The 15,247-nt window shown below is 39.4% G+C and overlaps 1 protein-coding gene across 1 annotated transcript in view; it reads left to right on the top strand.

Annotated features, from left to right (window-relative positions):
• LOC149004572 (katanin p80 WD40 repeat-containing subunit B1 homolog KTN80.1-like) overlaps window positions 1-15,247 on the top strand; it is a 35,110-nt gene continuing 19,863 nt past the window's right edge. Inside the window, exons 1-5 of the mRNA XM_089169597.1 lie at window positions 1-418; window positions 747-877; window positions 1,548-1,665; window positions 2,016-2,242; window positions 2,353-2,455. Of these exons, the coding sequence (XP_089025723.1) occupies window positions 394-418; window positions 747-877; window positions 1,548-1,665; window positions 2,016-2,242; window positions 2,353-2,455 (604 nt within the window). The 5' untranslated portion in view covers window positions 1-393. The remainder of the gene's footprint in view (window positions 419-746; window positions 878-1,547; window positions 1,666-2,015; window positions 2,243-2,352; window positions 2,456-15,247) is intronic.

Below are 15,247 nucleotides of genomic sequence, written 5' to 3'. Positions count from 1 at the left end.
TGTCTGAATAAGCTTTCTCTTTTACCCTTTCTCTCCCTAAATTTTCTATTTCCTTCTGCGCGCCTAAAAGAAAAAGGTCGAAAGCAAAATATTGAAAAGAGAAATTCCTCTTTCTTTCTCTGAATTTTGTCAGTGGATGAAGGACGAACTCGCAAATCTCTGCCATAGCTCAACCTGTGTGCCGTCGTTGCATCGGATTCTATTTCTTCCGTTGGACGATGGCTTTGAAGCTCTGAAACCGTTCATCAAGTGGTCCTTTCTACGAGTTTCTCTCTTAGTTCTTATACAGTGAGAATCTGTTTCGAGCCGTACATCGAATCTGGCTCTCCGATCTCGCTTTTTGGTGGATTAGAGGTTAAGATTTCTCAGGAGCTTCTATCTTTCATCTGGAAAATGGAAAAGTGTGGGTATAAATTGCGTATCCTGTTGATTTGATCTCGCGGAGATGCTTAGCTTGTGTTAACTTGAGAAATCTTGATCTAGGGCATTCTTTAGTGGCTCCTGTAATGTTTTTAAGTTTACGAAAGATGACACTGAATTTCAGGAGAGAAGCTTCCCCTTCCTCCCCCCCTTTTTTTTCTTCTCTAAAAGTATTTACAGTCTGAATTGTGCTGAATGTTGTTCTTGTCCTGAATTTTGAGAATGTCTGTATGATTGTTTATTATCTGTACCGTGAAGTTCGTCTAGCTAGTGGATGCATTTATCTTGATTTTAGAGACTTTTTTCCTTGACTAAACTGGATTTAGAGGAATTCGTGGCACACTCGGCCGACGTCAACTGCCTGAATATTGGGAAAAAGTCGGGAAGGCTTCTTATCACTGGTGGAGGAGATCACAAGGTGAAGCTGTGGGCGATTGGGAAACAAGGTTCTTTATTGGTCAGTTCACATTTCAATCTCCTATTTGATTGCTCATGACACTCATTGGAATTTGTAGTTCACATTTCAATCTCCTATTTGATTGCTCATGACACTTATTGGAATTTGTAGTACTGTAGAGGCTGTTAACTTTGGTAGTGCCCCTGATTCGCTGCTTGTGGCAGTGAGTTCTATGCCACTATAAGGCTATGAGTAACATCAACAGCTAAGCATTACCCCAATAATGTAGACTTTTTATTTCATGAACTCAAGACATTAACTTTTCTCTATTAGGAAAAACATCAAAATCCAGGAGCATATTTTAGATGGACTTGAGAGAAAGCCTCGTGCATCATTGAGGCTGCTCCATTATGACCAAGTGGCTATGGGTTTGTGTGTGAAAATACCCTCTTTACAAAAGCAGGGTTAAGGTTATGTACATTGTGATCATCCCTAGATCTCAAAATGGAGTGAGCATTGTGCACTACGTATGCCATTTTTAATATTTTTACTGAGCTTCACCAGCAAATTCTATACCACCTTGTCTAATTTCTTGCATGTTGAAACCTTTGCCAAAATACACTCTATGGCTGAAAAACTCTTGTAATGTAATCAAGGAGGACGGAGGCATAGGTGAAATATTACTTGCTGTGACAAGTTGTCTTTTTTCATTTTCTGTGTAAATATGCAGAGCCTGTCTGGTCACACCAGTCCAGTTGAATCTGTAACTTTTGATTCAGCAGAGGTTTTGGTGCTTGGCGGAGCTTCTTCTGGCACAATAAAGCTCTGGGATTTGGAAGAGGCAAAAGGTAAAGTTTTATTATTTCCTCTTATTTGGTAATCCAAAATTAGAAATCAAAGTTGAAATTTCCTTTTGAAAGGATAATTTGAGTGATCCTCCTCCCTAGTCCACATAGCCTCCAGCTTTGTTTAGTGGTTAGGTGAGTTAGCAAGATACTGAAAAGAGTTCTCTGAAAAGGTAGAGCTCATGGAAATGCATTGTGGTTTAATGTGTCTGAGTCTGGGGATCATCTGGATCACACATAGACTTAGTGCCTATGGCATAATTTGGGATTCACATCTTTGTTGGGTCTAAGGTATTAATTTTTTGAGTTGCATTGGAACTCCTAATTTGGTTGCTATTGTTGTTGAAGTGTAGTTGTACGCACACTTACTGGACACAGATCCAACTGTACTGCTGTTGAATTTCATCCATTTGGCGAGTTTTTTGTGTCTGGATCTCTGGATACGGATGTAAAGATATGGGATATCAAAAAGAAAGGATGCATTCACACTTACAAAGGCCATAGTCAAGGAGTCAGTACCATTAAATTCAGCCCTGATGGTAGATGGGTTGTTTCCGGAGGATTGGATAATGTTGTCAAGGTGACACTGAAACTCAGTTATAGGAGTTTGAACAGTAACACAAATTCTGTTTTTTCTCCCATTAACCAGTAGAAATATGCCACTAATTCTTTGTGAAATGATGTCGACAGGTGTGGGATCTTACTGCTGGGAAGCTCTTGCATGATTTTAAATTCCATGAAGGACAAATTCGTTGCATAGATTTTCATCCCCTTGAGTTTCTGTTGGCTACAGGTAAATGACTTGATTCTTTTAGGGGATTTCGCTGCTCAACTATATTTCCATTTTCCACAAATTTCAACTGCTGTGGACTTGTTTCTTCCATGGATCATGTTTACTTCTTCGAATGCTCTATATGATATACTGGTACTTGATGAGTATCTGTGAACACCTCATACTATGCAGTTTCTTTCCCCCTTTAATTTAGAGACTTTGGTCATACAAACACCTAAATATGAAACTGGGAAAACCTTCTCTCTTTGTTGGTTGACCTGGCCTACTGCCTACGACACTGTCCCTAGAGAGCTAATTTGGAATAGTTAGAGAAGAGAAGGGTTTCTTCCTATAAATACACAGACATAATTAAAGATAGTATGCTGATATGGTGACAAGAGTGGGTGACCAAGGTAGTCAATTCACAATCTTAAATGCACTTCAAGGATCAGCCATGAGCCCTTTTCCACTTATCATGGATGATATTATCAGAAGAATACTAGGGGAGGTTCATTTGTTTATGATCTTTGCAAATGATATTGTTTATGTTGATGATACAAGAGAAGAAATTAACTCCAAAGTAGAACTATAGAAATCAACTGTGGAAGCGGAAGGTCTGAAGTTAAGTAGAACCAAGATCAGATACATGGTGTGTAACTTTATCAACTTTGGGCTGGAGAATGAAGTGGTTAATATTGAAGGAGGAGACCCCACAAAGTGGTTAGCTTAGATATCTATGATCAATCATGTAAGACATAGTGAGAGATAACATGAAGTAACACGATTGGGGGGGAGTATTTTGGTTTTCTTATTGAGTTGGACATTTAGTTATTAGTATCCTAGTCTACTATAATTTCCTATTAGGCTCTAGGCTTAATTAGGTAGGATGTTTTATTGAAGTTATATTCCTTTCGTAATTCTCTTTCGGTTATTATAAATATATGTGTTGGCTGGTATGGCAGAACATACATTCAATTGCCTAGCCCTGTCTACCAATTGCTTGCTCTTCGTCTCCCTCAACCTCTCTTTCCTCTTCTCTCTACACACTATTGATTATAGGCTTTTGGATTGTTTACATCGTATTGAAGGCAAATTCTTATTGATTATTTAACTCTCCTAGATTAGTTGGCCACCTAAGCAAAAGTCCAAATTATCTACGATAAAAAACTGATTTCATGGCATGTGTTGCACACTGAGCTAATTAAAATCAGATAAACCAACTATATAGCCTCATCTGAAGCCTAGTTTACTCATTGTTTGGACTGCCATTGGATTCCCAAGTGATCTGTTGACTAGTGTCCAAAGATATTCCTTGGCTCCTTGGAACTCATGAATTTCCCATGTTTCTTTAACTTCGGATGACTTAAAAGAGAAATGCAGCTCAATTTTGTTGAGTGTGTTGTCTAATATTCTATCCTGTCCCAGACAGTTATCTTTGGGCTGGAATTTTTCCAATGCAAGTAAAAGTAAAAGTGAGATTACTTTGTGAGGTGGAACGTGTATCCAAAGTGCCTACGTAATGTCTTAGTGGGTAATCCCTTGACTAAAGCAAAGGGATTGCATAGTGAGGTGGAGAGTGGTGTAGAACTTTTTTTCTTTCCCTGGGGGGGGGGGGTGGTTCTAGTGGTTTCTCTCTGGTGGATGCAGGCATTCATGTTGAACCACATTAAACTCCTTGTTCTGCTTATTGTTTTCTTGGATCTTTTTTTTCCTTAGAATTTGAGCGTTCGTCCCAAGAAGTGATATCAATGCGTTAGTAGATAGTCGCTACTGGCGCATTGGTATTTGGGGAACGAATACTGAGAAAAAATTGTTGGACGGACACAAATCTGTATTCTTTTCCTTCATAGGAGTCTTGTTTTGTTTCCTTTTTCTGTATAAGATAGTAAGAAGTTTTGCATGGTGTAAGTAAGGGAATGGGAAGATAGTGAGATATAATGATCTTGAGACCATAACTAAAGGAAAAATAGGATTGTGGTTCGTCCTGACACGCTTCTGTTCATCATGACAAAAGGGGTTCACTTTCTTCTTTGTATAAAGAAAAGGGTACTGGCTCCTCTTAATGCACTCACTGTACCTAGAGTGTCCATAGTGAAATCAGTGGGGAGTTTGGGGGTGGAACACAAAAAAGGAAACCCACAGAGTTGAGAGGGGGTTGTTGCTTTATGCATCTAAATGAGGGGAAACTGGAAGAGATGAAAGTGAGGTTGCATTTGGAAGGAAAGGAAAACAAAAGAGGGAAAATGAACTTGAACAAAGTCTAAGATGAAGAAGTATTTAAGAAGAAAGGGAGGAAACTGGTGGTTTCTCTCTTGTGAATGCGGGCATTCATGTTGAACCACGTTAAACTCCTTGTTCTGCTTGTTATTGTTTTCTTGGATTTTTCCCTTGTGTTTGAGCATTCGTCCCAAGAAGTGATATCAATGCGTTAGTAGATAGTTGCTACTGGGGCATTGGTATTTGGGGAACGAATAGCGAGCAAAAATGGTTGGAGGTACAAAAATCTGTTTTCTTTTCCTTCATAGGAGTTTGGATTTGTTTCCTTTTTCTGTGTTAGAGAGTAAAAAGTTGTGCATGGTGTAAGCAAGGGAATGGGAAAGTGAAATAAAATGATCCTGAGACCATGACTTCAGGAAAAATAGGATTCTGGTTCGTCCTGACATGCTTCTGTTCATCATGAGAAAAGGGGTTCACTTTCTTGCTTGTATAAAGAAAAGGGTACTGGCTCCTCTTAATGCACTCACTGTACCTAGACTGTGTCCATAGTGAAATCAGTGGGGAGTTTTTTTTTTTTTTTTTTTTCTTTTTTTTTCTTTTGGGGGGGGGGGACGCAAAAAAGGAAGCCCACAGAGCAAAGAAAGAGTGGTTGTTGCTTTATGCATCTAAAGGAGAGGAAACTGGAAGAGGGGAAAGTGAGGCTGCATTTGGAAGGAAAGGAAAACAAAAAGAGGGAAAATGAAGTTTAACAAAGTCTAAGACGAAGAAGCATTTAAGAAAGGGTGGAAAAATATTTGGCAAGCTTCTCTATGGAACTTCAACAACAAATAATGATTATTCTTACACAGAAGGAGTTGGTCAAGGTTCATGGTTGAAACCAGACAAGTGATTAATGATGAGTGGCTAGAGTGAGGGATACTGAAGTAATTGGTCAAAGTTCTAGGGAATAAATCTGACAAGTGATGATTGATGAGCGACCAACATGATCCTGTTGTATCTTACTGACAACACTATTTCTGAAGTCAAGTGGGATGGTAGATCCAGAGGAGTTTGGGCAAAGCTAGAAAGTAAGTGCAACTCCTAGTCACTCAAAATCTGGTTACTTTTGAACAAACAAACTACATGGCTTCTGGTGGTCATTAAAGATTGAGAAGGTTAATGTATATCTCTTATCGACCTCCATTTTTTTTGGGGGAGGGGGTATATCCATTCCTTAAGTTGTATTACTATTATACTAGTATAAGTGGTAATATTTTTACTAAGGAGATAATGGACAAGTTATTTAAGAAGTTACCAGGACCCCTTGGAACAAAAATTAAAGATAGCTGGATCCCAGTAGAAGGTGACCCTGCAAAAGATAATGTGTGTATACGAATCACACATATAATTACAAAATTAGTTGAAGAATGTACTTTTATACAGATACAAAGACAGTTTCAAAGTACAGATTTTGGATTTTGTAAAGATATTTTCACCACACAAGCATTTGGTGAAAGAAATCAAGATCATAAACCAAGGAGTAACCCAACCAAATTAATGGTACTTGTCTCCTTAGGTCAAGAGAGGCTTCCATAAACAGACTCATGTGGCACCTCTACAACCTCGCCAGCATAACGGGACTTACACTTACTGCCCTTCACGGCTCTGCTGAGGCCTTTACCCAGTCCTTGACTGTTATAGCCTTTACCTCTTGACTTTATCAGATAGGGTCCTTTAACTTTACTCATTCTTTAAGACTTAGACAGACTTTCAGACCGTCAGGCACCTCACCGACTATTTCACGGGGCTATAAACAGTCGTCTGAACTTCTGAATAATTCTTAGGATTATTTAACTTCAGCTTTCGTAACAGTGTTTCACCAATTCTAGGTAGCACTGGAGTTGGGTCTCTTTCAACCTGTACTCAACTGCGCATACATCTAGTTTCGGTTATCACTGAAACTACTCATCTGGGATTATTAATGAGATATGCAACTACATGTATGCAGTGGTGGTCGTCACCAAGAACAGAGGCACTACTGTAGGCATGTTCCACGGTTATCCACCTCGAAAATGCATGCAGATGACATGAAATACATAATTACTACACTACTACAAGCCCATATCTTAAAGAAATTAAAAAAAGAAACTTACGGAAGAAGACGCAGTCTTTCTTCGCTTTGATCTTCTCAAGACAAGTGCAATATTTGAAAGTAGTACTTCATAAACATCTATTACAAACCTTACAACAGTTACTATTACAGAGCTTCACTCCTCTCTCAAGCTCTCTCCATCTCTATTCTATTTAAAACAAAAAGTCCTATTTATAGACTTTGGACTTCAAAGTTTATACAACATAATTTAATAAAAGATAAAGTGGAATCCAAAAACTATAAAAGGTAGTTTAATAAAAGATAAAAGGACTCTTATTTAGTGGTTACATGACATCAGCATGACGTTAGCGGCATCTTTGTTGTGAGTGGAATCTTTTAGGCAATTACTGTTCCTACTTCAAAATCTTCAGCTGCGAGGCTAATGATTTCTGCAATAGTCTCGTTGTATCTTAAGGGCTGATCATCCATCATTTCCATGATTTGGGATCTGCTCCTTCTATTGGCTTTCTTGGTCACCTTTTCATCATACTTCTTTTCATATCTTTTCAGAAAACAGGTAGCTTTCTTATTTTTCTTGAACCTTCGTCCAAGTATCTAGCCATATCTGTTTACCCATCTTAGAATAGAAATGTCTCCAAGTTGGGCAATGACTATTCTTCTGGATCTTCTATTATACTCATCTCTTCTGGAGGGCCTTCTACGAGCCATCTGATCCTGTAGAACTGGATGAACTGGGTCCACCATCTTCCGCTGATAGTAGCTTCTTGACTTGTACCAGCATTTCATCAATTGATTTTACATATTGCTGGATAAGAGGTTCTAAAGCTTCTACAATCTGTTTATCTCCTTAAAGTTGAAGAACAAGATAAAACAATTTTAGATAATCTTTGGATTTTTCATCACCAGAGTATCCAAGATCCAGCAGATAAAAGCAAGCGTGACTATTTTAGCTCAGTCATGAATTGCTTAAATTATCAGATGAACATGGCTTATTCCAAGTCAAAATCCAGTTATAGATACTACGTTGTGTTTAAAGGAAAGCTGCCTGGAATTTATACACAATGGTCAGATGTCTCTGTTTGCATCATAAATTTTGACAAGCCTCTTTACAAAGGCTATGTTGATTTATCTGAAGCATTGAGGGATGCCAGGAAGACTCTTGGTATTAACTTCTACAAAGATCCGAAGATTGAAAAAGTTGATCAAAAAGATTTCAAAGGAGCACTTATGGCGTGCGATGAGTGTTCTGTCACAAAGATGGAGATAAAAGATCTCACTTAGCAATGTGAAATAAACAGGGTGTCTCAGACTGCGCCTTGTTGAAGAAGTAAACATGACTTAAGGCTTGCGAACCGTAAGCTTGAAAGCGAGAAAGTAGAGTTGACAAGACATCTACTTCGTGCCAAAGATCTCTTAGGCATGAATGAGTCAGAGATTATGACATCATTTGTCAGAAAGCATAAGAAAAGATCAAATGAAGATTCCAAAGATCAACCCTCTACAGATAAAAAGATTGTAGAAGCTTTAGAACCTCCTATCCAGAATATGTAAAATCAATTGATGAAATGCTTTGGTACAAGTCAAGAAGCTACTATCGGCGGAAGATGGTGGACCCAGTTCATCCAGTTCTACAGGATCAGATGGCTCGTAGAAGGCCCTCCAGAAGAGATGAGTATAATAGAAGATCCAGAAGAATAGTCATTGCCCAACTTGGAGACATTTCTATTCTAAGATGGGTAAACAGATATGGCCAGATACTTGGACGAAGGTTCAAGAAAAATAAGAAAGCTACCTGTTTTCTGAAAAGATATGAAAAGAAGCATGATGAAAAGGTGACCAAGAAAGCCAATAGAAGGAGCAGATCCCAAATCATGGAAATGATGGATGATCAGCCCTTAGAGATACAACGAGACTATTGCAGAAATCATTAGCCTCGCACTGAAGATTTTGAAGTAGGAACAAGAATTGCCTAAAAGATTCCACTCACAACAAAGATGCCGCTTGACGTCATGCCGATGTCATGTAACCACTAAATAAGAGTCCTTTTATCTTTTATTAAACTACCTTTTATAGTTTTTGGATTCCACTTTATCTTTTATTAAATTATGTTGTATAAACTTTGAAGTCCAAAGTCTATAAATAGGACTTCTTGTTTTAAATAGAATAGAGATGGAGAGAGCTTGAGAGAGGAGTGAAGCTTTGTAATAAGAATCGTTGTAAGGTTTGTAATAGATGTTTATGAAGTACTACTTTCAAATATTGAACTTGTCTTGAGAAGATCAAAGCGAAGAAAGACCGCGTCTTCTTCCGTAAGTTTCTTTTTTTAATTTCTTTAAGATATGGGCTTGTAGTAGTGTAGTAATTATGTATTTCATGTCATCTGCATGCATTTTCGAGGTGGACAACCGTGGAACATGCCTACAGTAGTGCCTCTGTTCTTGGTGACGACCACCACTGCATACATGTGGTTGCATATCTCATTAATAATCCCAGATGAGTAGTTTCAGTGATAACCGAAACTAGATGTATGCTTGATTGAGTACAAAGTTGAAAGAGACCCAACTCCAAAGTGCTACCTAGAATTGGTGAAACACTGTTACGAAAGCTGAAGTTAAATAATCCTAAGAATTATTCAGAAGTTCAGACGACTGTTTATAGCCCCGTGAAATAGTCGGTGAGGTGCCTGACGGTCTGAAAGTCTGTCTAAGTCTTAAAGAATGAGTAAAGTTAAAGGACCCTATCTGATAAAGTCAAGAGGTAAAGGCTATAACAGTCAAGGACTGGGTAAAGGCCTCAGCAGAGCCGTGAAGGGCAGTAAGTGTAAGTCCCGTTATGCCGGCGAGGTTGTAGAGGTGCCAGATGAGTCTGTTTATGGAAGCCTCTCTTGACCTAAGGAGACAAGTACCATTAATTTGGTTGGGTTACTCCTTGAAAATTAACCGCCGCGCCAGAGGGCGGGAGCCGGCCCGGACCCCGGGCCGGGGCGGGGGCGGGCGGCCGGGCGGCGGGGGGGCTCCGGGTTGGTGCTTGCGGGCCCGCCTAAAACTTTCTGGAATACCTCCTACCCCCTATTGTCATGAACTGACAATTCAAAAGGTTCTAGAAAAACTAGAAACATCAAAGATTATACAGGATAAAAATCCCTTAGAATTCTGGCATATAGATAAGCCAATGATTGAGCTAAAGATAAAAAATCAGGATATGAGGATTATTACAGGAAACCCTAAGTATAATCCCAAAGATGATGAAGAGTTCGATATGCACCTTAAAGAGCTCAAAGAACTTAGATTAGTACAAGATTCAAATAGCCCCCATAGGTCAGCTGCTTTCATTGTAATGAAAGAATCATAAAAGAAAAGAGGTAAAAGTAGAATGGTGATAAACTACAAAAGATTGAATGACAATACTGAAGTTTTAAGGGGGTAGGAGGTATTCCAGAAAGTTTTAAGTTCGCTGGGTCGAACTATGCAAAGCTATATGCAAATATGACCTATACTCTCAGAGTATTTTGACCAGTATATCTGAGACAAACAGATGCAGGACACAAGGCCTACAGGGCTCCTGCATACTTACATCGTACCATATATATATATATATGCCCAAAAGGGTAGCAAACTGGAAAAAGATATTGATAAGCCCCTTGTTATTCAGGGATACAAATGCAAGGTTAAACAGGGGAAAGCAGTATCACTTACAGCAGGGACAAGAGAGAACATAGCACCAATTGCATCTAAGGCAGGGGATGAGACAGGTGGCAATTCCCTATTGGACAGCAACCACGAGTCTGCTGTGGCCAAGAGCTGCAGAGCAGACATTCCATCTGGCAGAAGAGTGGGGGGGGGGGGGGGGGGGGGGGGGTGGGGGGGGGGGGGGGGGGGGGGGGGGGGGGGGGGGGGGGGGGGGAAAGGGGGCGGGGGGGGGGGGGGGGGGGGGCGCGGGGGGGGGGGGGGGGGGGGGGGGGGGGGGGGGGGGGGGGGGGGGGGGGGGGGGGGGGGGGGGGGGGGGGGGGGGGGGGGGGGGGGGGGGGGGGGCGGGGGGGGGCCCGGGGGGCGGGCGGCTGCTCTCTTTTTTTTTCCCCTTTTTTTCGTTCTGGGGGGGGGGGCGAGATCTCGCCACCCGAATACCGAGATCTCGACCGAGATGGCGAGATCTCGGTCGAGATATGCCGTAAAATTGGCGATAGTCTCGGTAGCCCATCTCGGTGAGTTTTAGGGCTCGGTTGGGCTGAAACTTGGTACTTAGCCTATTTAAGGCCTTTTGAACACATTGGTGGCCTTAGATTTGTGAGAAAATAACCCTAACTATGTCTCCTACGTTGACCCTATGTGTAAAACCGAAATTCGTGTAATGCAAAGTTATAGTCTTAGAGAATAGACAACATGTAATGTAATTATGTAAAGATATCAAGTAATTCAAGACTTCAAGTTAATGAGTTATCATTTATCAACCATCAAGTATCAAATACAAATATATAATAACATATTAACATTACACATCAAGTATTCAAGAATCAAGTCAACAAGTGATCAAAGTTCAAACTTCAAACTATCAAAGATTCAAAGTAATAAATTGTTAAACACTTAAATAGTTAAATGTCTTCAAAATTTTACAACCATAACTCCATAAGAATTAAGAAGATTACAACTTACAACTTACAACTTACAACTTACAAGACTAAGAGTATCACCAACATTCCGCATCAATTGATTCCGAACGGTGGCCACATATGACAAGAATGAAAAGATGAATAGGTTTATAGATATATATGTTGATGTGAAAGGAGGAATAGCGATCGGGATAACGAATCATGGGTGGGTGAAAGAGCCATGTTGTTGTTGTTGTTCATATAGTTGTTGAGTATTTGGGAGGATTAAACCAATTAAAACCACAAAGAACCGGAAGGGTCTGAGGAATAGTAGACTATAGAAGAAAAGAAGAGGGGATAAGGAGAGAAGGCGGGGAACACGATCAGGGAGAAAAGAAGAGTGAAAGGGGGAGGACACAAAGTCAGAGATAGGGAAGTGGCTACATGTGTCGGATGACTCGGACTGGTGGAGGTGAGTGTGATTGGAGGAAGAAAGAAGAGAGAGAAGAGGATGGGACGGGGGAGAGTGGTATAGGATATATGAACCAACTAGTTGTCACCGGGAAGTGACGTGGCAAAAGGGGAGAGGGAGGACCTAGAAGATAGGGAAGAGGGAAGAGAGAATGGAGGATAGGGACAGAGGGAGATCAAAGAAAGAACACCACCGGGGGGGAAAAACAACAACGGCAGAGGATTATATTATGAGGCACAACAGGAAGAAAAAAGTGAGCAAAGGAAATGGATGAGGAGAAGGTGAGCTTGAGGAGGATGAGAAGTGTGAGAGTACTTTAATGAGTGAGATTTGGGACTAATCAAAGAAACCAAAGAAACAAAAATAAGAAGCATTAGGAAGAAATCTTTATATTTATATAACTTATCGCTTATCATTTATAAAGTTATAGACTTATAGTCAAGATTATAGACTTAATGACTATAGAGTAGTAAACATTTACAGGAAGTTTTTGGTGAAGAGAAGGCTAAAACCAGAGGCAGAACCGAGAAAATAAATCTTAATTATGTATATACTATTATCAGTATATGTTAATGGAATGATAATGAAGAAGTTGAAGAAAAATGAATAAGTCCACCTCAAAGTCGAGATGGGAGAAAAGTAAGAGGATAAAAAGCGAATTCTTGATGGAGGGTTGAGGTAGTAAGCTTCATTGTGGAAATAAAAAATTTGGTTAATGACTTAGTGATTTGGTTGTTTACTAACTTACTTGTTTATAAATTATAAGTTATAAGTTATAACAAATAAAGAATTTAAATTAAAGTATACAACAAAAACTTAAAGACTTAAAAGTGACAAGAAGGCAAAGGATGCATAAGTGCATCCATCATTATCGAGATCCTCTCGAGGATTTGAAGGTGCTAGGGGCAGAGAACAACTCTTTCATTTGCTGGAGGGCAGCAAATGTGGGGATTGTGGGCTTCTCCGAATCCACCATCCTAAAACAAACACAAAGGCTCATAATGCCAGGTCCTATTCAGGCCTCCAAAAGGAATCATCAGAATGGTTTGTTGGGCTAGTACGATCGGGATGGCTAGATCCAGAACCAAACCACCACGAAACAGGGAAGAACACGAAGCTTCGAGCAAAGTTGGTGGGAACAGTCAATCAGTGACTAGATCACCCACAGTGGTTCCTCATCATCTTCAGACATAACCATGGTTATAAATAAAATTACTTACCCCTAGCCCCCAACCACAAGATCGATTGACTTTCTTTTCCCCAAGTCCTTCAACATAAGATCAATCGAAGAGAGACAGGTGTCCAAAAGAGGTGGATCGGTCTTCTTCCTCATCAACATTTCACCAGCTTTTTGAAGTTTGACCATTATCCGGACAATTTGGACCACATCTTGGCACCCGAGTACCACCTCCCAAGAAGCTTGTAAAGGTAGTGATCTGATCATCGAGGCATCCACGACTGAGGAAGGATGTCTTTCATGAGCCACAGAAATTAATGATGGACGTCTAGTAGGACCAGCCATCCACACACAAAGAAAAATGTACTCCATTGTTCTTTTAATGATTCAATGTATTCATCCACCTGCTTACCTTGGGTAAATATTTATTCATTACTTCCAAGGTTGGGCTTAACCACACGCCTAGCAACGCATGATCATCCCCCGATAGTATGGTGTTTTGGCACATTGGGTGCAATGTTGTTATAGAGCATGAATTTGCTGATTGTTAACAGCTTCCTCCCTATGTTTCTACCTCCAAGAAACATATAGGGAATGCTTCTTTGATAGATGTCTTGTTGGTTGAAGAGGGAGGGGTCTTGGTCAAATGTGGAATCATAAGTGTAGTCTCCCTCCTCCTTGGTCCCCGCCGCCCGAAACTATGTCAGGTGGATGGATGGAGAACCACGCCCTGTTTGTTCATATTGCCTACACTATCGCATGTAAGGACTGTCGCTAGCTTCCATTGCAGCCTTCATGTCTCCATTCGGCTCGTGACTCAACACCCAAACCCCCTCCTCTTCATCACGCTGATTCCTCATCAACATCAAGAGTAGGTCTAGATAGACTATATCCTCAAATTCCCTTTGCTTTTGTGCCATCTCTTCCTTTTTTGTTTCCTCCTCTTAAAGTTGCTGCAATTGTTTTTTGGACTTCATAAGGAACCCGGGACACTTGGCAACATCTTTATAACCACCAGCCAAATGTTGCTTTAATCTGGTTGAACCACCAGAATTCAAAGTCTTGAGGCAATACTTGCATCGGGATTTCTTCTTGTCAGCAGTCAATGGATCCCCATGTTGCCAAGCAATGTCCCGAGTCCCACACCAGGGCCACTCCCACTAGTTGCCATTTAAGATTCAAATGTACAGCACCGAAAGTCTGAAATACATACATGAATCATGAATATTCCCAAATAATCATTAGAATAATTTTTAGATACATAAAAACATGTAAAAACAATTTATAAAACAACAAAACACACACTTTGTTCTAAGATAACATATATACACTGCTCAAACAAACATGTTAGTATTTTTAAAATAAACTACATAATATGAGCATCATTTAAAAAAAAAAAAAAGATAAATTTTTAATAACATATTATTTTTTATAATTATTTTATGTAAAAATAATTTATAAAACAACAAAACACACACTTTGTTCTAAGATAACATATATACAATGCTCAATAAGACATGTTTGTATTTTTAAAATAAACTACATAATATAAGCATCATTTAAAAAAAAAACAGATAATTTTTTAATAAAATATTATTTTTCGTAATTATTTTATTTAATTATTTAAATAAAAAAAATACAGCAAGCATGATAATCAAAATATTAATTCATGAGATTGTAGCCCTCTAAATGTAGTTTAACATAAATAATAATCACATTCATATCATAAGTATTTATTTATAATCTTTAATTTTAATTTTTTAGATAATATATTTTTTAAATACGAAAATTCAAAAAAAATTAATAACAGAAAATTAAAATTTTTTCCATGAAAGTGTAGATCTAAGCTTGAACATCAACATATATTTATACACCTCATACAATCATTGTAGAACCTTGTATTTGAAAAAATCAAATTTGGGGGAAAATCTTACATTTCTTGAAGATCCCTTGAAATATGCTTGAATCACTACAAATATGCTTCAATTTGTTGTTGTAGATGAGTTGATGATGTTGCTATGTTGAATCCCCAACAAATTCGGCCAAATCCGGCCAAAAATGAAGTTTCCGGCCAATTTTGGTGATCCAAGAGAAGAGGAGAGAGAGAGGCCGAGAGAGGCGAGATAGCCCTCTCGAGCGAGACAAGGCCTAAAAGCCTCAAAAGAAGAAAAATCCACCAGCGAGATCGCGAGATATGGCGAGATCTCGCGAGATGGGAATCTGGCAAGATCTGATCCGGAGACCGTCTAAAAAGGCGAGATATCTCGCGA

The sequence above is a fragment of the Hakea prostrata genome, chromosome 9 (genome assembly GCF_041222555.1).
Source record: "Hakea prostrata isolate BN-2017 chromosome 9, UWA_Hpros_2, whole genome shotgun sequence".
In the NCBI taxonomy this organism is placed as follows: Eukaryota; Viridiplantae; Streptophyta; class Magnoliopsida; order Proteales; family Proteaceae; genus Hakea; species Hakea prostrata.
This window is presented reverse-complemented; position numbering and strand designations above follow the sequence as displayed.